The following is a 26,097-nucleotide window of genomic DNA, read 5'->3' on the forward strand; positions in this document are numbered from 1 at the left end:
TGGCCATCCCTGATCTAAGCAAATAATGAGATACATTAGTGTTTTTATTTAAAACATTCTGTGGCCTCAAGGTTAGTTTTCTGTTAAACAAGAGGCCTGTTTGGATACCTCTCTCCTAGGTTTGTATCTCGTACACTCTGCAGTGACCCCATTCATGGCTTAGTGAGGAGTCATAGCACATAGAGAAGCAAGTGCCATTAAGCCTTTATCACCCACAAAAGTTCAGCTCCAGGGAACCTTGCGGTAGGCAGGGGAATTCCTGTAAGGACACAGGGGATAGCTGGAAGGAGGTGAAGGGGAGAAAGTTCATCCAGGGACATATAAGTAATTTTCTGTTTCAGTATTTAACTGCTATCTTGATATGCAATAGTTATGAATGTTCTTGCTATTCAAGAGACAAAATGGAATTGGAAATGGGAGTGGGAAGAAAAGAGAATGATACCTGCTAAAAAACTGTTTCAATGTGGTTTGACACTCCAGTTTTCAAATACACTGACCTTTATGGTGAAAGTGACCACACTGCCATTTGCCAGGCCTGCATACAGGATTCGCCATCTACTATGCAGACAGAGCACTCGGTCTTCCAATTTAAATTGCTCCATGCACTCCCTGGTCTGACAACAAACAAAGAGTTACAGCTTTTGTCATTAGTGGAAAAATTGGGAGACTATTTTTAGATAACTGGGAAAAATTGAAACAAGTCATTTGTCTTGCCTATGAATTGTGTTGCTTCTCTCCAGTAATGGAGAAGAACTTCTGCCTGTGTGAAGCTCTTGTTCCAAGAGCTCACTCCCACCCCAACTCAATTGGCATTAGCTTAGCACTTCCCCATGGGGGGAGTGGCATGAATGATAGCCGGCTGGTATTATCTTTCCATATAGATCAGTGACCCAAAACAATCTGTCCATAGGAAGCACGCATCTACTCCACAATCCTTCAAGGTCAAGAACCACCTTGACTCTCAATTTCAGCAGGACAGACCTTCCTTTCATTGATCCCTGACAGAGGCCAGATTAAGCAGCTCTCTTTCAACTTGCTCCTTTGCCTGTGGTATGAGAAGCTCAGTTTCATCCCCTCAGAACACCGTTGACTCCCATGAGAGCTGTATTGCCTATACTCCCAAGTGAAATGCACTTTTCATAGACTACTGAGAGAGTCAGAAAAAAATACAGTAAGTTAACTGAGATGTGCACTTCCAAGTGTCTGTCTTCCACCTCAATTACCTCTGCTTACCTCATTTAACTTGCAATTTCCCTCTATGCCTGAGCAAAGAGCCTACTGAATTCAAAACCTGACCAGTAGAATGGGGCAGCACAGTGATATTGTTCAGAAACCAGCCACTATTAAGTGCTTGTAAAACAGATACAGGAACTTTGACGAATATGGGGTCAGTCATAGAAACAATATATCAGAATTTATCCAAATGCATGATAAATACAATTTATCCCCTTTGACTAGCTCACCTGCACTTAGCCCATTAATTTATCTTTGGCGAGGACTATTGATATTCCAAACATTTAGAATGCCCTCCAGGGAATGTGCAGCCTTTCCCTCAGTTACAGTAGCCAGAAGCCCACAAAGGGTAATATTTTGTCCTGGACAACCTGACATCTCACAATTTATTTGGGAAATAAACCTGACTTCAAATAGTATACAGCCCTTCCACAACGTAAGATACTGATCTAACTACGGAAAGCCTGTACAGTTAAGACTCACTGCATCAGAGAACTTGACTGTAAAAGGTAAAAGAATATCAAAAACAGTACCTGTTTTTAAACTCAAACATTTCTAAAGTAGTTTCTATAAAATATGTAGCACACAAAATATGATAATGTGGTAATAATTTGAATAATTTACCAGTTACTTTGACCATACCAACTCATACTGTTCAAATCTTTGTATCTCAACAAATACACTGTTTAAAACACAGAACTGGGAGTCAGAAGATAACTTAGTTATATTTCTGTTTCTGCCGTTGACTTGATCTGTGACTTTGGGCAGGTCACTTTGTTTCATCATGTGTAGAATAGGGATATCATATAGCTCATGGGTATTTGAAAGATTTGGTTCATTTATATTTGAAAAGCCCCTTGAGATTCTCACACAAAGGTGCAAAGTTTAACTCATTAATGCCATGTTTATGAGTACCTTGATATTGTAACAGTTGATTGTGTGGTCACTAGAGCCAGTGTAGAGGGCTGCATTCTTCCCATTTGTTTGAGTAACCAGAAGACAGTTCACTTTGGAAGTGTGTCCTTCAAAGACACCCACACATTTCCTGTTCTAAAAGTAGAGCACAAAGTCTGTTAACATGTAGAATACAATATAGGTTAATTTTTCTCCCGCTACCTAATGTTTACACAAATCTACACATACTCTCAGATCCCAGCAGAGCAACAGAGTTCTGTGACCCAAGGAACTCTTGATGCTAGCTGGCAGGGGGCACAGGGGTGCATAAGGGTTACAGAGATTCCCTGGGTGTGGTAGTTCACCAAAGAATGTCATGTGAGATCCCTACTGAAAGCCTGCATCATACTGATCATCATAATCTTTGCAAAATGTATGTGCAGATAATATGTAAGAAGATGAATTCCAATATATATAGGTATGTTCTTAAAGCCTGGCGGTAAAGACAGGTCACTCAGAGGTGGCATACCTTAAGACAGATTCCACCAGAAAGGAGGTAGCAGATACTTATATCCCTGCCTGAGCATAGTTAATTGTGTGTCTTACACTGGAAGTATATTTGGATACTGAATCAAATGCTAATGAAGACAGTGACGGGACTTCATGAGACGAAATTAGCAGGAAGAGGTAAACAGTGAGGGAGGGAAACCTGTTTACAGGTAAAAAAAACCCAAAAGGACTGGTCCAATATATGTGTGTGTGCAGAAAGATGCCCTGGCATGCTTCATCTGGGAAGACAAGCTGCCAATGGGATTGGTCTCATAAAAGGAGGGTCTCAGCCACCCTAGTTGAAAAATGCGGTGACAACAACTTTGGATAAACAGTACCTTATTTAACAAGAGGCCATCTTGTTAAATATGTTTAGGCTCTAGAGTAAGTGTTATGCTTTTATTTGATATGTAACCCTCTGGGTCCATTAACCCTACTTGCTTCTTCTCAAATCTCTATTCTTTGTTAAATAAACTTAATTCTCGTTTTCACTATAAACAAATTAAATGTGAGGTGTTTAGTGGAACTGTGATCCAGGTTGCAACTGGTATACTGGGGTGTACTATTCCTTTGGGAGCAGAGGATCTGGTAATTATGTGAGGGTCCAGTGGTTAATGGGCTGAGGACTGCAGGGCAACACCTAGGGGTTGGAGTATACCTATTGTTAACCTGCAAAGGGATGGCAGAGCCTGTGTCAGCTGAGAGGAGAATGGTTGTGCTGTCTGTGGCTGGAAGAGTTGGGGAGCTGACCCTGACAGGAAAACACAAAGTTTCCTCATGCTCAGGGCAGGTAGTAGCAAGGTGCTTCCCAACTCTGGTACCCCAGGGAGCCTCACAACCCCCCGCCCCATACATTTCCTGCTACAGTGGTGTTTATTTAAGCACAAGAAAGATATAACGAGGGACACCAGATTTTTATCCAGATTTCATAATGAACAATACACTCTTGTAATTCTAATCCCAAAGAAATCCTAGCACACTTGCACAATCTATACTGTGTAAGTACTGTCAGGCTAAAAAGTCTAGAAAGGCAGCATAGTCCAGAGCAGTGATACTCAACCAGGGATATGCATACCCCTGAGAGAACACAGAAGCCTTCCAGGGGGTACATCAACTCATCTAGATCAGTGTTTCTCAACCTAGAGGTCACACCCCCCAGGGGGTTGTAGGATGGGTATAGGAGAGGTTGCAAGTGCAGGGCCAGTGTTAGGAGATAGCAAGTAGGGCAATTACCCGAGGGCCCCATGAAGCTAAGTTACATGCTTGAGCTCCGGGCAGCAGAACTCAGGCTTCAGACTCCTGAAAGGGGTATAGTAGTTGGGAAAGGTTGAGAACCACTAATCCAGAGCACCAGGAATCAGGAAACCAAAAGTCTAGTCCAGTGGTCACCAACCAGTCGACTGCAATCTCCGGCTGTGCAGTGGGGCTGCCGCTAAGACAGGCTCCCGGAAGCGGCCAGCATGGCCCAGGAAGGGGCAGAGGTCTCCCGCTGCACACTGCTCCTGCCTGCAAGCACTGCCCCTGCAGCTGCCATTGGCCGTGAATGGGGAGCTGCGGCCAATGGGAACTGCGAGGGCGGTGCTTGCAGAGAGGGGCAGCATGCAGTGCCATGTGCCGCCTGCCCTCCCGCCCCCCTCCCAGGGGCCACAGGGGCACATTGGCCCTTTCCAGGAGTGGCATGGGGCCAAGGCAGGCAGGGAGTCTGCCTTAGTGGCAGCCGTGCTGCACCACCGACCGGGAGCTGCTGACGCTAAGTGCTGCTCAGCGGGAGGCCACACCACAACTCCCAGCCCTGAGCCCTCTCCTGGAGCCAGCACCCAAACCCCCTCATGCACCCCCAAGCCCCAGCCCTGAGCCCCCTTCCAGAGCCAGCACCCCAAACCAGCCCTGAGCCCCCTCCTGGAGCCAGCACCCTGTACCCCCTCGTGCACCCCAACACTCTGCCCCAGTCCGGAGCCCCCTCCTGCACCCAAACTCCCTCCCAGAGCTTGCACCCCTCACCCTTTCCTGCACCCCAACCCCCTGCCCCAGGCTCAGCCCAGAGCCCCCTCCCATACTGCAAACCCCCTCAGCCCCAGCCCAGAGCCCGCACCCCCTCCCGAACCCCAACCCCCTGCCCCAGCCCAGGGAAAATGAGTGGGGGGGCGAGTGACGGAAGTGGAGGGAATGGAGTGAGTGGAGCGGGGCTTTGGGGAAGGGACAGGGTAGATCCTAGGTTGCCCTTAAATTCAAAAAGTGATCTTGGGCGTAAAAAGGTTGGAGACCACTGGTCTAGTCCCATTGTTGTAAAGCACTTTGGAGAGCTATGAATGAAAAACTTATCAAGTATTATTATTATTAATTCACTGGATTAAAGAACAAGATCTGAAGATCCTTGGTGGCGTTATTTTACTTTAAAATGTTATGCCTTTTTATGTGTCTGAATGCACTACCTATACAGCTTTGCATCTTTGGCAGTTTTCTTGAACTGTGATTGTTCATCATTCGTAAGAATTGTGTAATAGCAATAGGACTATATTAAGCTATGGTCAGTCAGTATTTCAGTAGATCTTTCTACTTAAAATATATCCTACAAGAAATGTAAGAAAGCTTTTTGTTTAAGGTTTGTCGGTTTTGTGGTGGTGGTGGTCACAAACTCAGGCCTCTGCGAAAGGATCAGAGACCAATTCTCATTTGGATAATATACCTTCTCCAATCCCAATTGGAAATAGGGAATGACTAAACTTCCTCTAGTCTAGAATGGTACTTGCGAGCTGACATCCTTAAAAAGGCAGTGGAAACCAAGGTTTTCTTTAAAGAGAAAAATATATCAAATTTTCTTCAAGAACATTTTTTATATAAAATCTTTCACCAAGCCTTAATTCTCATGCTGAAAGCAAGCATGCAAAAGCCCTAATGGAGTTAGTTTGGACTATTAGAGTTCCCAAACTTTGTGTACAGTTTAAAAAAAAAAAGCAAGCTATAAAATCATTCCTTAAGAAGATTTCTTCTAAACACGAAAAAGGGCTTTACAAAAATCTAAAGACTGCAAAATATTACTAGTATGTTGTCTCTATGATTACCCTACTTACAACCAGATTGTAGGCACGGACAGTTTTGTCTGCTGAGCAGGTGTAAAGCACGCTCCCAAATATCTGAATAGCATTCACTGCAGCTTGGTGTCCCTCAAAGCTCCCCTCCGTAGGTTCTTCATCCTCACCTGGCTCTGAAGACACTTCTGCAGAATGGAGAGTTATCAAAGCTTGGCTTTAACAATTGGAATGTTTTATTCACACAAACTTTGCATAAGTAATAAGACGATCTGTACTATTGACTATCATCCCCTTTTGCAAAAAAGTCCACAAGTAAAAACAAACAATAAAAAAAAAATGTAACAGACCTCTAGCCCTTTAAGATCAGGGGTGGTCAGCATGCCTGTTATGGGGCCTCAGTCCCTTTAAAGTCAGGGACTAAGTTGTAGTTCTCAGGTGGAGCACATGAATGACCAAGGGGTCATATGACTGCCTAATGAGCTATAAAAGCAGACAGCCTTCTCTCAGTACGAGGTGATGCCCAGAAGGTGCAAGATGTGCTGAGAAATGTCTCCAAAACAGCCCAGAGAAGAGGTCTGGAAATGAAGCTGGAAAGGCCACCAGCAGAGAAATCCAGGGCATAGAACAGCTTGCTGGGGAAGCTCATCAGAAGAGAGACAGGCAATAGTTCCCTATGGGAACAGGAAAAAGAGCCTGGGTAGGGAATGGCAAAGGGCTGTTTAGAGAGACCAGGGGAAAGGCTTACACAGACATCTCCAGAAAGACCTTGGAAAGTAGTGGAGCAGAGCAGTCTTGGGCTTAGAGCTGGCCATTCTCCACAATTTAAGGACTGTGGCTGTAGCTCAGGTGAGTGAGCAACATGTGCACCAAAAGGACTAATGGACCCTAAGAAGAAGCTGCAAAGACTACTGAGCTCAGGGGAGGGGCAAAATCTGGTATCTACCCCAGCAATCAGGGACATGAACTGGTGAACTCTTATGACCACTGAGGCAGCTATTTGAACCCTGGGAGGAAGGAGGGCCTTGTATGTATTTTAGCATTTCTACATAGCCAGACAGTTACATTACCCAAGTTACTAAAATTCACCTCACCACCCAAGAGGGACTGTGGATCAAAAGGGAAACAGAAACAGGCACAGTGCACCTTATGAGGATTAGGGTAAGTGACCCATGCTGACAATTGTTATGCAGTGTCTTCCACTCTTATTTTGAGCTTAAGTTCTGAAGATCAAAAAGAACAGCGATATTTTGAAAGCACATTTGGACTGTACTTTAACTCAAATTTCCAGAAGATATCCTATACCCATTTAAAGTAGCAAAGCACACCAATAATATACCTGAGGAGTTCTTTGAACATCTCATTGGTGATATAGAAGGGAGAGTCTCAGCCATACTGTAAAATAAGAAGAATAGAGAGATTTGACTTTGCTTGTTGGTATTCAAGAAAGGTAGTGAAATGTACTTCAGTAAAGAACTTCAGTGATACTCCAGAATAGGATATTTTATCAGAAGTATTGTAGGGAAAGTATAGAAGTCCTCTGTGGCTATAAAAGCCCTCACTGCTAACAGCCCTATGCAATTTTCCTTAAGAAAAAACAAACACACACACACTCCTCTCTGAAGGGGGCCTTACTTTAGTTACTGCAGAAGTTAGTATGGAACAGTGCATGAGTACTGTTTTTGTATGCACATGGAGAAGAGTTTCAGACGGTTTAACTAGCAGAATGTACAGGCATAAATATTCATCTTTTCTCATTTCCGTACTGGAAGCCTTGAGGAATGAGATTTGCTCCCACTTCCCCATGTTTTAAGCTTTTCAAGCAAGGAAAAAAGGGCCGTTGAATGAAAGTTTTGGAAGACCTTTTTTACGTGAGAAATCTGTCCTGATCTACTATAAACCCACTTTCCACCTTACCTTCCATTGATGCCATCCCTATAATTTGTGCCAATTTCACTGGTGGAGCTCACTTCATCATAACCAGAGCGAGAAGCCTCCATTAAAGTTTGCTCCGAGGATTTCATGGTGTCCCTCTTAGATGGGCTGTCTGGTTTCTCATCTCCTGACTCTGATGAGTTGATGGCCACCACCTCCAACTGGGGGTTTGCAGTTTCTACTAATTCCAGAGAGGCATCACTCTCATTATCATCTTTATTCCTGTCTACTTCATGAGTGCCCCTATCCTCCTGTCTTGGAAGGGTGGATGTAGTAACCTTTCCCCCAGTGGGCACCTTCCCGCTCTTGACTTTCCTAACAGGTTTAGAGTCAATAACATCCTGTTCGGTGTCGCTGTTCTCAGGCACATGGGCTGCTCGCAATGTTTTCTTTTTCCTTAGCTTTTTCCTTCTCTTTTTCCCTTTGTTCTCTGCAGAGACCAGAGTGGATTCTGCTGGATGTTCAGGCTGTTCTGCTGGTAGTTTGGGATCTTTGTCCAAAGGTGTTTCTAAAGAGAGAGACTGATTTGCAAGGGAGCTGCTCCGCTGTTCTGGTAAGGTGATTTCAGTCAGAGTTTCAATCGCCCCTTTGTGTTTGTTGAGAGTAGACGGCGATTGTGAAGGGGAAGGGTTCCCAGATAGTATGGTCTGCCCCTTATCTGTAGCAGGCTTGTGAACATCTTGATTAGTCTGCTGGAAACAAGTAGTCAGCTCTGACAAGGACATAATTGCGGAGATAACTGGATACACAGAAGTTTTCTGGCTGATATCTACTGAAGAAAAGAGATGAACAATGTGTTCACTCTGCAGTAATTAATAAATATTTAGGCATAAGAATCCCTTGGTTTATTAATAACAAGCTGCAAGAATTACTACAATCTACTTGAAAATTTACATCCATAACATAGCTGTATATTTAAAAGCAACAAAGAGTCCTCTGTCACCTTATAGACTAACAGGTGCCATTATACCTGCCTCTGGAAATTTCCATTACATGCGTCTGACGAAGTGGGTATTCACCCACGAAAGCTTATGCTCCAATACGTCTGTTAGTCTAGAAGGTGCCACAGGACTCTTTGTTGCTTTTTACAGATCCAGACTTACACAGCTACCTCTCTGATGTTTAAAAGTAGACAGTTTTCTTAATACCGAAAGAAGTGCACATACATCTCGTGTTCGTTATGCAAGCCTTGTCTGTTTCTTAATAGATGATTGGCCTTAATTTGAAATAACACTTTTTTTAAAAGTGTCATTAGCAAGTCAAGTGGAATTCACCCTAAGAACAAACTTACCCGGAAGCAAAGTGCACTTGCAACAGCAAGTGGGCTCTAATATTTTTAGATACCTGGTGGGGTAGGGATGCATAAAACTGTATCTTGATCATACTCCCTTAAAGTATCTTTTGTCTGGTAAAATCAAAAATGGTAGTGTCTAGACCTACACTAGTGGCCCTTGCTGCTGGAAGACCACCAAACTGAAGTCTGTCCTCTCAAACACCGCTCACCCTTACCAACAGGAATGTTAATTGTGGTACTCCACACAATGTCCTGGAGAAATTCTCTCTAAAAAAGGGGGCCCTAATCCTTTTATGCGATGTGCAGTACATAATTTAAATTCTGAAGGGCTGTACTCTGAGGATATGGCAATATGTTATGGGGTTGCACAACACACTGACTGCCAACTTCCCATGCACCATATGCAGCAAAATGTGCACCTCTAGAATTGGCTTGTATAGCCATCAGAGGGCACACCATGAGACCAACAATAGATTTGCTCAGATTTGTCATCATCGGATCGATGGACTACCAAGATGTCCTATCACCAAAAGGGGACTGTAGTCACAGGATTTGCTGTTTGGGCTCCCCCCATTCAGGCTGAACCTGTGCAGTACAGGTGTAAAAATGTTATTAAAGCTAATGTTAAAAAATATATATATAATACATAGGTTGGGAAAAGAGTGTCTGTGCATCTGGGTATAGTGCTTAGATTATTCACAATACAAAGTTAGTTTTTTAAAAGTCATATGATACATAGAGTATATAATCAGCAACAACCCAAATTTAGGTGAATAGATATAACGATACAGTTTAGATATTAGAACCCGAATACTCAGGTACATCACTCATGAAAGGTTGTACAGAGATTTGGTTGTGGAAAGCAAAATATATCAATGAGTGTAGACTGTCCCTCAGTAATTGAGAATTAGGTTGGCTGTCCATTTAGAAAATATAATCCATGAGGAAAGTATTTGTTACTTTCCTGACTGTGCTTCTCATCGAGTACACACTCACTTAGCCAGGTATGCTGAATTGGCTTCTGTGGCAGAGGCATTATCTCCATGTAATAAAGGACAAGTACTGGCTGGTGTAATATGTTCAGACTCTCAAGGGATCTGATGCCTTGACACCATACCTCCCTTGGTGGAATATGAATTCATTTTGTAGTACGCAAATCACAAGCCTGTATGCTATCAAGCCCTTTTGTCCTATGTATATACGGAAATTAGTAGATAAATTGGATAACTCAGTGATAGATGTGGTTAAGATAAAAGTTCATTGCAGACATGGGGAAGTGAGCAATAAAAATAAGAGTAGATGAAGCTGCTAAAGAGGCTGCCGCTAGTGAGGCTCCAGTAGGGGTCCTGTCCCCTGATTATGCAGTCCTTGCTATTACCACCTGAGCATAAGCAGAAAACACTGAATATACTGCCTGGTTCAGATGAAACAGAGGCCACTATGGATAGAAACTTTGAGTGTAGTTGCAAAGTTACCTTGTCTTTGGAGAACTGTGTTTAAGGTGGCCCTGCCATCAGAGCCTGCAACTCTCACACCCTCCTTGCATGCATAATGGCTACCAGGAACTCAGTTTTCTGAAACAAGAGGGCCAGTGGACAGGATGCTAGGGGCCTGAATGGAGGGCCAATTAGAGCCACCAAAACAGTGTTTAGGTCCCACAAGGGGACCGGTTCTTGCACCGGAAGGAATAAACAGAGAAGCCCTTTCAGGTATCTCATGACCATAGCATTGGCAAGGAGCAATTTCCTCTGAATAGGGAGATGAAACTGTGATACTGTGGCCAGAAAATTTCTATAGGTGTAGCAGGTACTCCAAGATGTCCTCAATAGAAGTCCAGATCGGTTGGAGTCCTCAGACTAAGGACCACACCAAAAACCGCTTCCACTTCGCTAAGTAGGCTATTCTGTGAGAGGACTTGCTACTGTAGAATAGGAGTTCTTGGTCAGCTGCTGGACACCGCTCTTCTTCTTCATTCAACCATGCAGCACCCATGCTGCGAGATGCAAGAAGGAGTTGAGCACTGGAGGGCAAGTGCAGCCGTGGTTCTGAGTGAGCAGGTTGCGATGAGGAGGAAGTGGTATGAGAGGCTGAATCGATAGCGCAAGAAGGTGGGAGAAACAACATTGTCTCAGCCATGCCAGGGCTCTGAGGATAAGCATGGCCTGATCAGCCTTAGGCTTCAGGATGACCTGGGGAATGACTAGGTTTGGGGGAAAGATGTACAGAAGAGTCAACTGCCAGCTGCAGCATAACGTGTCAGAGATGAGGGCCCCCCCGAGCAGATCACACATTTCCTGTTTTCGCTTGTGGCAAACTGGTCAACTGTGGGAATGTCCGACACGGTGAAGATGACCTGGAAGACAGACACTCATCTTCAGGTGCCACTCATGATTCAGTGAAAAGTACTGGGTCCATGAGATGATTCTGCACTCCACGGAAGTGGACATCTATCAGAGTAATGTCCTCCTTGATGTAAAATTGCCACAGATTGATCGTCTCTAGGCAGAGTAACCTGAAACATGCTCCTCCTACTTGTTTACGTAATACACTGTGTTGGTATTATCAGTGAGTATGTGACAGAAGAGACACCCCGAGACCTGGAGTGATCTCAGTTGGTTTTATGTGAGCTTTTCCTTGGTGCAGTTGATGAGGAATGGCTCCTCAACCTCTTTGGAGGTGTGCCTGTTCCCAAAAGTGAAATGGCTGCACTCAGAGCAAGAGGGTGATCATTGGCTGGATGAGGACAGTGGTACCAGATCAGGCCACATGGCCTGTTTGAGCAGGTGCTTCTTGAGGTGAAGGTCCTGGGCCATCTCAGTTCTTTTCTTGAATGATCTACAGATTGAACTATGCTCTTTGAGGTGGGCCTCATCAAGACAAAGCAGGCACTGTATGTGGGGACTTCTGCTCAGGGTAGCTCCCCCCCCCCCCCCCACAAAAGACAATGTTTGAACCCCAGTGAGGGCATCACCAGGGGAAAAGCTACTAAAACTAACATGAACACTAAACTACTAACACGAATACAAACTATATACAATAAAAAAACAGGCTAAGACTGAACTACACAGAGCTCCAACTCCACCCACAGGCGGTGAGCAGGCTCTGGGGAAGAGCTGCCTCATCTCAACAGGGGAGGGGCCAGAGCCATGGGTGCTGTCCCTCTATGGGTACTGCTAGGCAAAATATCTGACTCCAGTGCATTGGACATGCACACTAAGTGTTTCTTCAGGTAGATGCAGACATGTATTTCAATGTCACTAGATATCACATACAATTCTGCAATTGTTTGTTTATTTTTATTTCTATTTCATTTAAGTGGCCTGACAACAAGTGAAAATATGGTGATTATGAATCCCTATTTAAGGACTATATATAGGCTAGGCATGAGGGGCATTATACATTTTGTGTTTGATTAAATTTTACAAGAAATGGGCATATCTATATGTACCCTTTTGGAAATCAAGGAGAGTAGGAATAAGGGTGACAAAAATACAGTATATAGAGAAGGAAAAGCCAGAATGCTCCAGGGTGGAGGTAGACCCCAGTAATTAAGTAGTATTAAGGCCCCTCAAAGAAGTGTTGTACAATGATGTTCAGTTTATTTATGTGTCAGTGATTCTGCACATACTGCAGTTATCTCATGGATTGTGCACACTGGAGTTTGATGGCATACGGTTAAGAACTGTTGAAAGGACTTTCTGGACAAAAATGTGTATTAAAATGCATAAGCCTGCCATGGTGGGGCAGCAATGAAACACGAAGGAGCTTTGGGGAAAAGGCCTGGGATATGAGCTGTCTGAGATTGGTATGTCACTCTGAAACCAAACTAAGAGAGACATTTTGGGAACATGACCAAGCATTTAAACAGAAGCTTGCAGCAAATGTACCTCATCCAGTGGATGCACAATACCAAGGACTCGTTAGAGGAACTTTGTTCATGGTATATAATTTACACATAATTGCTTTTAAAGGAAGTATGGGATTGTCAATGTGTTCTAATGACAACATGTGCAGTATGTGGGGGATACCTGCTATATAAAGTAAATGCAGCCTTAAGTGATATGGAGCATGAAAACTTGCCCTTTTATCACCACAGAAAAAAGTTAAATTTGGTACATACAATAACGGTGATATCAGTTGGTGCACAGTAAGAAAGTTAACAATGGTCCAATTTCATGAAGTTAAATGTGAAACCATTGCAGGCCATATGGTGTAAAAGGAGTTTGTTTTCCCTCCTCAAATACTGTTGCAAGACAATGACAAGATCTGAAAAACCGCAGACATGTACTACTGTTTAAGGGATACGTTACATGTGTTGGTTTAATGACTTACAGTCAGAATTGCTGGCATGGGGGCTTACAAGGTGAGGGAACTGTCTATAAATTGCTCAGTACAGTTGAGATGTGGAAATCTGGTAAAGTAAAAGCTACCTACACTGAGAATGTATTGTGTGATGGGTGAAGGGGACCACATCCGGTATGGACCCAGGAAATGTTATTTTAATTGTCCTATGTGTTGTTTCACACCTGAATTTCATGTGGTGATAAATAAAAACGTAGCCACTGCCAGTTTTTTCATAAAATATAGGCAAAGTTAAAATTGCAGACGGATGCTTTAAAGACAGTACCTGAGTTTGGACATTCCATTCCTTCTTTAAGCTTGGATCTTAAAAGTTTAGCAGCCAGAACCTCTGACCACCTTGTTGAAATGCAACAACAAAACAGGAAAGTAACAGGGAATTGGCTAGCCCCTCCTGGGATTCAATGTGGGATTATATCCATGGTAGCGACTATCATTCCAATTTTGGTAATTTATCAATGTAATTTAAATGCTTAATATAGTAAAACCTATATAGGTATGCAGGTTTTAAGTTGGGGAATGTAGGGATAATTATGAAATTTAATCAACCATACTTATGCTAAGAAAATAATATATATTTGGTTTGTGACTGGTACGGAGAAGGGCACAATCAGCAAGTAAAAGAAGGCTGTGAGAATAAGTAATATTACTTAGTGCTGGGAAAATGTATGGTTCAAAAAGTAACTGATCAAATGAAAAGCTGCAGTAACAAGACAAAGAAAAACTGTCTCAAAGAAAAACAAACCGTCCCACAGTTCTGTTGGTAAGCAAAGAAGGAGAGGACATGAGGAAGGAAAACAACAAAGATAAACTGCTTCAAACTGGGTTTTTGCTAAAGCTAACAAGTTAGTTGAATGGTAGAGAGAACCTTCAGATTCATGGTTCTTTGTCAGACTCTACTTGATCATGCTGGAGCACACCAGGATGAGAGAGTTTTCCCCAGGTCTGGCCTATTTGTCAGCCTACTGATCACACGCTCGTGAATACTTTGTTATTGTATTGTGTGTAGTGACTGCTTATTTTTAGACAGTTAGACATGCTTAGAGCAACTGTATAAAATACCATTTGACTTTTGGATATAATAAAGGAATTTATGGTTAAATCAGAGTCTGCTGTTCTCCCATATTAACGCTAAATACTATTAATTCCAACAATCCCTATTCATGACACATGGGACAGGCTCTTGCCAGAAAGGAGATGCTAACCACATTACAAAAATGTTACTCTTTAGAAATCTCTTTGAAAAAGGTGAGTTAAAGCTTCTGCAGCCTTCCTGAAAAGTTGATAGTTTTCAGTCAGACACAAGATGGTACACATCTGATTCTCTGGGATGACCCTTTAAACTATTCTACTTTAATTGGCCATCCCAGGCTTTCTAATTTTATAATTAAGGCTTCCCTTCAGGCAATTGCTGAGAAGATGGCATATTTCTCAAATTAATGAAAAGCTATTTTTCAGAGCAATTTAAGTTATTTTTGACCACTGCCGATATACATGGATGCTCTTAGATCCACATCTAAGCAGAACAAATATTTAAGCAAGCTTTAAACAGTTGTGACCATATCAAATTACAACACTGGGGTGGCAGGGATGCATGCAAACTGTTAAATTCACATGCTAGATATAACTGGTAGAAGCCAAGGTGCCTACACCCATCCAACCACCCCAGTGGGGAAAAAACCTCAACTGGTTTTATCAGTGTTCTGGTTCCTGCCATTTTTAAAAAACTTCTGTCACTACATATTTCACATCATTGAAAAGTTTTTTTGTTTGTTTTTTTCAAACAGAAACAGTTTTTTAAATTTACACTGTGAATAAAAAACTAGCTATTTTAAAATGGGGTTTGATGAAATCAAGGTGCTTGCAATCCCTATTAGGAAAATACAGGTGTTAGAGAACTTCCTAAGGAGGAGGTGAAGGGAGATTGGAGAGAGCTGCATAGCTCAGTGGAATCAACTCAACTCATCTGCATGTTAAAGAGACAAGGATGTGGAGTTGAATTTTGGGGGAATTTGGAATGCTAGATATAAATCTACGGAAAGTGGGCAAGATATCCACTTGTGAATCTCTGTAAAATGGGTTAGCTCATTGCATTTTTTCTAGTGCTGAATTCACGAGGTGGCCGTTGCTCATTTTAACTGTGTGAGAGAGAGAGAGAGATGAAAACTGATCAATATTGCAAACAGAAATTAATTTGACTATCAAATACCAACCCACAGTTTAGACTTAATGTACCAAAAAAGAAAGTAGTAGGAAGCATACAACTGAATGGACTGAAGTTATGAAAACAATTCTTCTAAAGTTAAATGTAAGCATTGCAACGAGTAAAGTAGCAAGATTCATGCTCATCTCAAAATGTAGAAAATTAGTTTAATCCAATTCTTTAACTTGAACTGTGCCACTAAACAAGTCATTGAAGCTTATAATAAGAGCACTGAGTTTGAACATTCTGCAAGAGAGACATTATGCCATTGCAGCTGCAGCAATCACTTACGTCTCTGTTCCATACCCTCCAGCATCTCCTCAACATTAGCTGCATGCTGAAGCAGTTTTCTGCTCATCTTTGATGCCCTCCAAAATGACAAAAATCACTAACTGTGTAAGCCATTAAAAATGGGAAAGGCAAATACTTAATAATAATAATAATAATAATAGGAGATATACCCATCTCCTAGAACTGGAAGGGACCTTGAAAGGTCATTGAGTCCAGCCCCCTGCCTTCACTAGAAGGACCAAGTACTGATTTTTGCCCCAGATCCCTAAGTGGCCCCCTCAAGGATTGAACTCACAACCCTGGCCAATGCTCAAACCACTGAGCTATCCCTCCCGCCCTTAACTTGATAAGACAGTTGGCACCCTTGTTTTAGGCTGAACACCACATTCAGGGTAAAACAATTAAACTAATAATTGCAATACTTTGCCTTGGATATATTTTTTCTATATATCTTTAGACCTACATGTCCCCTACTAGATGCTACAATTGAAAAAGTAAAAGGAAAATATAATGAATTAAATATATCCACATTAATGCAACATAGTTAAACATAAGAAATGTAATAGCTACAAGAATCCATACTAGGAAAAAATAAATCTGAAAGTGCAAAAAAAAATTAGACCATGGACTCTTTCGTTTTATATACAAAACTGTAAGCTTTACTTTGGACAATGTACGGTTTATGTTTGAGAAATAAATACGGTTATGAAGTACAACATATAGTATGTTTAATTTATCAAAAAAAAAAAAAGTGTTTTTTTTTCCTCTGTTTCTTTCACTGAGACTGGCCTAGGTTGGGAGAAGAAAGGTCAAACACTGGTTAGGTGTGTGTTTCACCCCGGTCTAGCCCAGGTAGATACCGAGGGAAAGATTTGCAGAAAAGTGCCTGCATTTCATTGGGGGGAAAAAATGAGTGGGATTTAGGTTCCTTGGGCTTAAATCCCTTTCAAAAGTAAACTGGAGCTCAGTAGCTTTTATGTATCTATTTTGTTTTAAAAACGATCTATCACAGTAATTCCAGCTACACTCCAGATTTCATTTTCACAAACGTGACCTTTATCCTGCTAGCACTTAAACACTTGCTTAACTTTACTCATTTTAGTAGTCCCATTCATTTCAATGAGATCACTCACGCAAGTAAAATTAAGCATATATGTTGGCAGGATAAAGGCTATACAGAGAATAATCAAAATAATTTAATACCGCTCATGGTAATTCAGATTTCAAGCAATGGAAAGAGGGTAGTATTAACTATGTGATCTCCGAATCTAGTTATTCAATCCCACTTGCAACTCAAGAGTAATAGAGGATTTTTTGTTTTTTTAATCCCGTTTGGACCCATCCAGAAAGCACAGAAGAGCCTTAATTTAGTTTGGCCAAAAGTGTGCTCTTGCTTAAGCACTTTTTGCCTTGTGTAGGTGGCTACCAGTGCTGTACTGCTTCCAGTTACAATACGGACTAGAAGCACATACAATCTCACTAGCCACCATATTATATATACACACACTATTTTTAAGAGACTGTTGCATGCAAGTCCTGGCCTTTTTTTTTCTTTTGAAGCAAAAGTATAAGCCTTTAGTTTTAGAAGCTGTGATATGCATTTAAACCAATCAATAACAATATTTAAAAAAAAGGTAACTTAAGTCTGTTACAAATTAAGGCCCCGATTCTGCAAGATGATTACCGTGGCTGAAGTCAATCGGGGTTTACCCATGCAGAGTAGCTTACAAGTTTGAAGCCTAAATAACTTTTACTCTTTCAACAAAGTGGTTTTCCCCATTCTCACAAAACTAGTCTTTAAAAGGAAGATAAACCAACATACCATCCCTCTGCTGCAGTTCTGCTTGTGCAGTACACACAGAGCCATGGAGCACGGTATTCACACTTTCTTCTCCATACTCTGGAGACATAGGTTCTTGTTTAATTTGCATTGATGAATCAGGAACAGTGCTGGCTGTGATAGTACTAGGGGTTTGGAACACAGGAGGGGTGCTCACTCGGAGAGAGGATCCCAAGGGAGTACCAGAAGGGGATGTATGGGAGGAGAGACATGAAGAAGTCTCCAGAAGGGGAAAGAAGTGACCTGAAGGAGGAAGAGCTAGATCAGCTGTTGTCACGGATCTGCTAATTCTTCTTTCATCTGAGATGCTGCAGGTGAGCTGTTCTGACCTCTCAGGAGGTTCATAGGTTTCTAGAGAAAGAAGGAGCAAATGCCCATATGTTAACTGTTTGGGGAAGTTTGGTTTTAACAGCTCAAGAGGAAATAAATGGAGACAAGGAGGAAAAAAATTCAAACAAGAGTTTACTGAGCTCACTACATGACACTTCTGAAAAGCCATCCAATCTGAATAGTAGAAAGCTTTACAGTGCAACACAGGAATGGCCTAACAAAACTGGACATGGGAAGCTTACTAAGTTGTACCAACCTATCCTGAACTTTCATGAGCAAATTCGAAGTTAAACTGAATACAAGATCAGCACACAAGCTTAAGCTTACAGAATACAGGTCAGAATGCTAGCGCTGCAATTTTGTTAAATCTCAGTACCTTGTAGCCCCTGCAGGATCTGAATTCTCTGACTCCTCAATGCGCTCATCTCCATTGTTATCTGTTGGTGGGGGCAGGAAAGGTGATTTAATCAGCCCTATCAAGCACAACTGAAGGCTGTTAATTTCTAGTTCAGACAGCACAAAAAGCCTGCAGTTACCTGCTGTTTCAATACAAGGAATCGTTGAACTTCAACATAAGCTGCCTGCAGAGCAGCCCGAGCCTGCAAGAGGCGGTCATCCACACAATGCAGTGACTTGTTCAACTCTTCTTCTCTCAGGGAAATAGACAACAACTGGTCTACCTGAGAACGCTCTGTAAGAGAAATAAGCACAATTTAGAGTGCAGCTCAGGTTTTACAATTCATTTTAACAGGTCACTTTTGTGGAGACATCTTCGTAGACTTTTTTGTATCACAGCATTAAGCAATGAACTCAATAAATCTCATATGATGATTTGGAAGTGTCAGTCAGTACTCCAACAGGAAGGGGAAGCAGGATTGGAAAAACAGAGAGACTCAAAAGGCTGCAGGAGAATGCCACAGAAGGGGCATTTTTGGCCCTATTTCCCTGGAGTTTTTCTGGGAGGAAGTTTTATTTGTCCTCCAGGCCTCCACAACAGGGAACAAAGCAGATACTTCACTACACAGGCATCAGCTGCATCTGCTTCTTAGCAAGACGGACGAAGTCTGACTATATAACAGCATGAGGATGATGATGATCTGAATCCAAAAATCCTGTAATCAGAATTAGCTACCACCTCCCTGACACGACCAAAAAAAAAAAAGGGGGTGGGGGGGCAAAAAAACCCCACAAAAACAAAAAACAAAAACCACCCATTTAGCCATATGGACAGCAGCCATATCATGGAAACTGACTTTATCTTTTGAGGACTGCAGGTCGGTGAGAAGAACAAAATTTCCTGCTGGTAGGCTACAATCACCATCATCCATTTGATGAAATCAACATTCTTTACAATCAATTTGGTCTCAACACTCATGCGAGGAAAGTCTCATCTGCTTCTTAAGGTTGAGAAAATGGTGGCAAAGAAAAATTAAGTGATATGCCCCCAAAATCACACAGAAAATGCACAGGACCAGGAACAGAACTCTGATATCCTGACTCTAAGTCACATGCCTTAACAAAGCCATCCTTCCTCTCTGTGAGATGGAAAATGTCATTCAGGTGTTGGAACAAGATTCCAAAGGAACAGCAAAATGTTTTACAAAAATACTTCTTAATTTAGCTTTTGCTAGCACTCAGCCCAGTAACACTTTTACTTCATTACACATTATATACAAAAGAAATATCAGAAAAGCTTCAAAAGTAAATTATAGCTCACATTTTAAGGTTGTGTGAGAGCAAGAACAGACTAAGGAAGCCATCTTACACAATGAGGTGGAGTAGAACAAGAATACTTTCACTTTCTTGCTCTGCTCCCAACACTACCTACCTGTCAATATCCAGTTACAGCTTGGCTGACATCTTCACAGGCACCCTTTTGTATGCCTTTAGTGAGCACAATGTCCCAGTCAACCACAGGCACAGAACTGCAGTGTTCATGTAGGACAAGTCTACAAGGTATCACAGGCCTTGTAGTGTTCAGCCATGACACTGGGAGAGGGGAGGAGGGGGAAGCGCAAATCGAAAAAATCACAATGAAGAGGAGAGATGCCTCAAACAAACTTTTGTTAACAACCAATTGTTATCAAGGCAGCATTGGCATATACTCATAACCTCTTCATGCTGTGTCCTCCCACACACACCTGGTATCACTTACCTTTTTTACCCTTAATTTTCCTTCTTTTATTCTTTGTTTCTAGACTCGGGATTTCAGGAGACGATCCCTCCTAAAAGTTATAAATAGAAAAGTTCATTCATTAAAGTTAGAACAATATAATTTAAAAACTTAAGTCTACATCCTACAAATGTCTAGGGCTACAATAAGAATTTAAATCTCTACCATGTCTTTCCCAGGCAAGTCTAGATTATAGCCAGAGGAGAGAACATATGCAGATGAATTTTGTTATAACACCATTCACTCATACTTTGTTGCCTCTTCTCTCAAAAGAGAAAGGAGCTAGAAATAAATTTCCTGCTTCCACTGGAGACAATGAAATACTACAGCAGACAGCGCTCTAGGAACTCAGGTGCCAAGTCGATCAAGTAGACTTGGCCAAGATGTTCTCCTTCATGTCTCTCTAATGTCGTTTACTGTGATAAGACCATGAATGGGGAAATAAGACCAGTTATAATCTAGAAAGGGATAAATACCATGCTAAATAAAGTTTCAAATGAAAAAGGGACATACACAGGAAGAGTCATTAGGCCCAAGACAGACAAGATTACTGGAGCACATGGTAAAAAAATAAATAAATAAATACATTTTCCCAGGTATTTTTTCTTCCATGGCATAATTTTAAAGACAACCCTTAATACAAAAGTGTATTTCTCTTTTTACTGTTCAGCCATAAAACCAGGCATTACCAGAAAACCAATTGTTCCATGGTTGCTTAACATTCCTAGTAGGTCCTGAAACATGACCAGCATTCTATTGAAGACACTCATTTCCAGAGGCAGGAGGCCAAATCTAGAAGTTCTGGGCAGTGGCAGTATCATGAAGTATCATGAAGGCATCTTTCATCCATCTTGTCTAATTTTTTTTTTTTAAAAATCAGTTAAAAACACACACAATCTAAGACGACAAAAAATATTTGCAATTATATTGTACTGGATATCTATCCTGGGTCAAACCACCACAAAGGTCCTGTGAACACAATCCTTTCAGTAGAGATACTGTACAAAAGGGAAACAAGAAATACCAAGAATCAATGTGTTTGTCCTGGCCAATATTAGAGTTTGCCTATAAATATACAGTAACTCCTTACTTAACGTTATAGTTATGTTCCTGAAAAATGCTACTTTAAGTGAAATGATGTTAAGCAAATCCAATTTCCCCATAAGAATTAATGTAAATGGTATGTGTGTGTGTGTTAGGTTCCAGGGAAATTTTTTTCGCCAGACAAAATACATACATATACAGCATAAGTTTTAAATAATTTTAAAACAATTTAATACTGTACTCACCAATGATGACTGACGCCTGGTTGAGGGAGGGGCGTAGTGGGGTCGGGGCGCTCCGCCTGACCGGCGCTCCTGCCGGAGAGGGGGGTTGGGGCCATGGGGACTTATCTCATTCCACCATCCCAGCACTCCTGTCGGCTGGAATGCCGAGTGGTGGAATGGGGTAAGCCCACACACCCCAACCCCGCTCTTGGCAGCAGTCCCAGGGCGGCCGGACCAACTGCGGGCCCCCCACAACTCCCCCGCCCCACACCTCCAGCAGCACCCCCTCTTAAGATTCAATCAGAGGTATTTATGGTGCAAGTCATCAACAGGTCATGAGCCATGATTTTTTGTTTCTTGCTTGTGACCTGTCCATGACTTTTATTAAAAATACCAGTGATTAAATCCTAATCTTAATGACAACCAACAAGAGAAACATTTCTATTGCTAATATCCTGAAGCTATACAGAACTACACTTACTCCAGTTGCTCTTCTTTTCTTTCCAATTCCCTGGCTGTCATTCTGCTCAGTACCAGATGTACAGCTGCTGTCTGTAGCTGCATCTACACAGTTTGATCCTGCATGCACTGAAGCTCCATTTGAAGCCAAAATGTTTCCTTCCCCTGTGAGCTCCAATGCATTTTTGTTTTCAAGAAGTGGTATTCTACATTCTGGGCTCTCCTGATCTTGTTTTGTGGTAAATACTGTGAGGCTTGTAACATCAGAGGGAGTATGTAGGCTGTGTCTCCTTCCGTTGATAATAGTTTCAGTTATTTCAGACATGAATGGTGATGAGGGGAGAGAGGATGTCTCTTGTTTGAAGTCGGCCACATTATCAGCACTTGTTTTATATACAGGTGCTATAAAATGTGAATGGCAGGCTGGAATGATTTGCTTTTGCTCACTTTCCTTTGTTGTGGCTTGGTCACTGAAGAAGCCATAAACAGAAGCAGTCCTGTCCACAACACTGCTTTCGGAGAGGCTGCGTTTCCTAGCTGATCCAGATACTGCAATGGAAATCCCTTCCCATTGGAATCCTTCTAGGCTGGACAGCTCAGGTTCTTCACCCAAATCAAGACCTTCCTGTTCGTTCTGAACAAGGGGTACCATCTCTATGCCAAATCTAAAAAACAAACAAAAAAACATTGTAAAATGTATAAGAGCAGAAGACAGGCACTGAAAGAAATCTAGAAAAAAAGAACTATTTTAAATATATAGCCAGGTATACTCTGATGGACTAAAAGATGACAACACTAGTATTGTGCTGCCTTTTGTGTAATCTAAAAAGGAAGGACCGTAGCTACATAACTTCATTATTGAACTAGTGCTTAGCCATGACATTATTTTCAAACACAAAAGCAGGATTTTCATTAGCTCTAGGGTAAAGCAAAGGTCAATTTGGCCCTCTTAGTTTGATGTCAGAAACCTGTACAGAAGTTCTTGTCAGAGTTGTAATGCAGCATGCTACCCTCTTATACAGGGTAGATCTGAAACAGAATTTTAAAACAGATAAATAAACCTACTATAGTTTTCAGACACTCATTACAGAATTACCTGCTTCTAAGACTGAAGAGACAATAAGATGTTGCATTTACAAGACAGACTGAATATACTTGTCTTCACATTAAGTTTAAAGGCAGTTTCAATGTATATGACATTGAGAATCACTATCTAGATATTTTTTTAAATGTACAAATTGCTAATAATTAAAAAAAAAATAGCATTACTACAGCAAGGGATGCATTCAACTTGCCTGTGATGATGTAAGTACTTCTCAGTATTTGATCTCATGCAAATAAAAATCAAGTAATGGTCTTGCAATATATTTAAAGTATTGTTCATATTATACCTATACATGTTTGTAGTAAACAGAACTTTAAAATACAACCTAATGTTACCAGTGTCATATGTATTGAATTGTTAGTCACAAACTATGATCAGAATCAACTTCTTGCTTGAAGTAGCAGGAAAGTGTGTGCATGTGTGTCTTTATAGACAGACAGATAAATATGGTATGGTAGAATTCATCTCTGCAGTTCTTCAAATGCTAGTCTTTAGAGTCTTGTGACTCAGATATGACAAGATCCATGTTTGAAAGTTAAAAGGTTACAAACCTTGGTAAACCCTTGCCAAGCTCCTGTTTCTTCTTTGTTACTTGCTGAATGACCTGTTCCCAGTTTATGTTTCTTCGGGATGCACTAAGAATCTGCCTCAGGGTTGGTTTAAGTCCAGACTCCTTCTCAGTCTCATTCTTTCGATGACCACTAACATTTCGAATACGCCGTGCATTGTTGAGGTTGGGCTCAGGAAGATGTGCCCCAATTTTACTCTTCAAACTGATATGTCGTGTCAGATCTCTTTGGAGGGAAGCAGGGAGGCCAAGTTTACTTAATTCAGGAAGAAGAGGGCCTGAAGGTTGGCCACCACCTCCTTTTTGCAGTTCATGATCTAAACTGTCTTCAAAGCCTTCCATATCAAAATGATGATTTGATTTGATAGGATCTTCACCTTTCCCTTCCTGAGAGGTTTTCAACTCATCACTTAAATTGTTTTGAAGGCTTGATGGGTTCACTGACTCCATTTGAAATTCAGAATCTTTTTGCTTCTCAGTTACAATACTTGAATTGGGAACTTTGCCTGATGCTTCTGTGTCACCTTCCTTTCTGGTAGTAGCATATTCACACTCCTGAGGGTCACACGGTGAACAATTATTAATAAAAGGACGTAGCTTTTCGACCCTTGCTTCAGCCTTTTCACACTCTTCACTTACATCCTCTAATGTACCAACTCTAGGCTCATTAGTCTTTGAAGAACCTTTCCTGGGTTCCTCTATATTCCGACCACCATTTAGATCACTCTCTGTATCTCTGTATGAACTTAAGTAAGGATTTTGCAGAGAAAGATTGGATTGCAACTCTTCTTTGGCTTTTTGTAGTTCTTCACTTAGGCTATCAATAGGCTGTCTCTGATTTCTGTCAAGCATATCTCTGCTACCTCTTAAGCTACAAGCACTGCGCAACTTGGATACATAAGAAGAGGACCGGTTAGTTTCTAAGTTTAGTGCATTCGAATGGTTCTGGAGTTCTCCAGGGGATGATGATAATAGAAGCTTGACATTTTTCAAGAGATTCTTTGGGTCTTGCTTTTGGGAAGATAACTTCGTGTCTGGAATAACCAGGAGTGAGGATTTCAGTGATGGCATCCTGTTACTTCTGCCCTCCTCTTGGTCAGATCTTCCTCCACTGGGGCAGTCCGCATTCACCTTGCAAGATTCAAGTTGGTCAGCAGTGGCCTTGTAACAGGGCTGGTTTAAAAAGGTCTCTTCCCACGTTATCAGTTTTGGGAGGCTTGTTGTATCTATTTCAAGATCCATCCCTTTCATGGGTGTCTTGAGAAAAGGTACAGATACAGAATCTTTTTTCTCTGAAGTTTTAGGAACATTTTCTTCAGACCATGGCTGCTGGTCTGTAGCTTTCTGGGAGGGGTAAGGAGTCCAGCGATGAATTTTATCTTTGGAAGTGCTGCCACTCTTTCCATTCATCTTGGACATTTTACTCTCTGGTTGTTCAGAAATACTGAAATCCAGTGCCCCCACTGGAGGGAGTTTATCACTAGTAAAATCCAATTGGTCATTCGCCTGCCACTGCCGTGTATACCTTTCCTGATTATATTGAATGGGGGTTTTTTTCCATGCAACACTCCCAAATTCTGTGTGGGGACTAGAATTTCCAGTCCTATTTCTTCCCAGTGGATGTGCGTCCCCTGTACCACCAACATTCCAGCCATTTGCACCCTGAAGACTGAATTTCCAGTTTCTTGGTGAGTTTTTAGAATTCCAAATAGAAAAGTCACCTGTTCCTTCAGAATGCCAGTTGGGATTTCTTCCTTTGACATCTTGATACCATTTTGACATTTCTCCTCCTGCATTTGGATGCCAAACACCTCCAGAATTCCCATGGTTATCATGTTGACCCGAAAGGCCTGCAGAACCATTTTGATGCCATCCTGCGCATCCCCTGGGATCACTGAGGTGCCGGTCTGCATTAGGGTTCTTTATAGAATGTGGGAATTTGCCTTGCCTTGGATTCATAAAGCCCTCATTTTCCCATTTCCAGTCCCTCTGAGATGGGCCATGATGGTGCCACAAGGATGGATCATAAGTTTCTCTGTCTTTATAAACAGCTCTTTCTTCTCGCCTTCTCTGTGGTCTCCTATCATTGGGTTCTATTTCTTGGTTTCTACAGCAAGCTTCAACTTGCCTAGAAAACATAAGGAAATATGTCTGTTCAGTGACTGAAAAGTATATCCCAATCTATTCCAGTTTTGTAAAAGAGGTAACAAGCCTCAAACTATTCAAAATGATCTAAAAATCTGCCAGAATAAATATATACACACTAAGCCTTAGATGTAAAGCAGGCTGGTAGGTAACAATACCACGACATAGGATAGCAAGTTCAGGTTGTTTTGGCAGGACACTGGTTTCCCAAACTACTAACATCTGGAAATGGCTATGCACTTTGCCTCCGGGGCAGAAAACCTATAATTCTTACTGCTTTCCTAATCCATTCTAGCAATGATGTCTGCTTCAGACAGCCAACTTCTGTTATTTTTTCCACAAAGCCTGCATAGAGTGAAATCACTGACAATACCTCTCCAAAAAGCCCTTGCACCTCTATTGGGTACAGTTAAAAAACAAAG

The 26,097-nt window shown here is 41.7% G+C and overlaps 1 protein-coding gene across 3 annotated transcripts in view; it reads right to left on the minus strand.

The window, feature by feature from the left end:
- ZNF106 (zinc finger protein 106) overlaps positions 1–26,097 on the minus strand; it is a 76,705-nt gene that overhangs the window by 21,593 nt on the left and 29,015 nt on the right. Inside the window, exons 5-15 of one of the 3 annotated variants that reach the window (XM_039535546.1) lie at positions 23,514–25,658; positions 21,880–22,522; positions 20,113–20,182; positions 18,494–18,648; positions 18,334–18,394; positions 17,610–17,978; positions 7,623–8,409; positions 7,045–7,100; positions 5,748–5,893; positions 2,149–2,283; positions 498–614 (exon numbers count right to left, since the gene is read on the minus strand). In XM_039535546.1, the coding sequence (XP_039391480.1) occupies positions 498–614; positions 2,149–2,283; positions 5,748–5,893; positions 7,045–7,100; positions 7,623–8,409; positions 17,610–17,978; positions 18,334–18,394; positions 18,494–18,648; positions 20,113–20,182; positions 21,880–22,522; positions 23,514–25,658 (4,684 nt within the window). Of the gene's footprint in view, positions 1–497; positions 615–2,148; positions 2,284–5,747; positions 5,894–7,044; positions 7,101–7,622; positions 8,413–17,609; positions 17,979–18,333; positions 18,395–18,493; positions 18,649–20,112; positions 20,183–21,879; positions 22,523–23,513; positions 25,659–26,097 lie in introns of all 3 variants that reach the window. The other 2 variants (XM_039535545.1, XM_039535547.1) reach the window with 2 other exon arrangements.

Source organism: Mauremys reevesii, linkage group 4 (assembly GCF_016161935.1).
Source record: "Mauremys reevesii isolate NIE-2019 linkage group 4, ASM1616193v1, whole genome shotgun sequence".
In the NCBI taxonomy this organism is placed as follows: domain Eukaryota; kingdom Metazoa; phylum Chordata; order Testudines; family Geoemydidae; genus Mauremys; species Mauremys reevesii.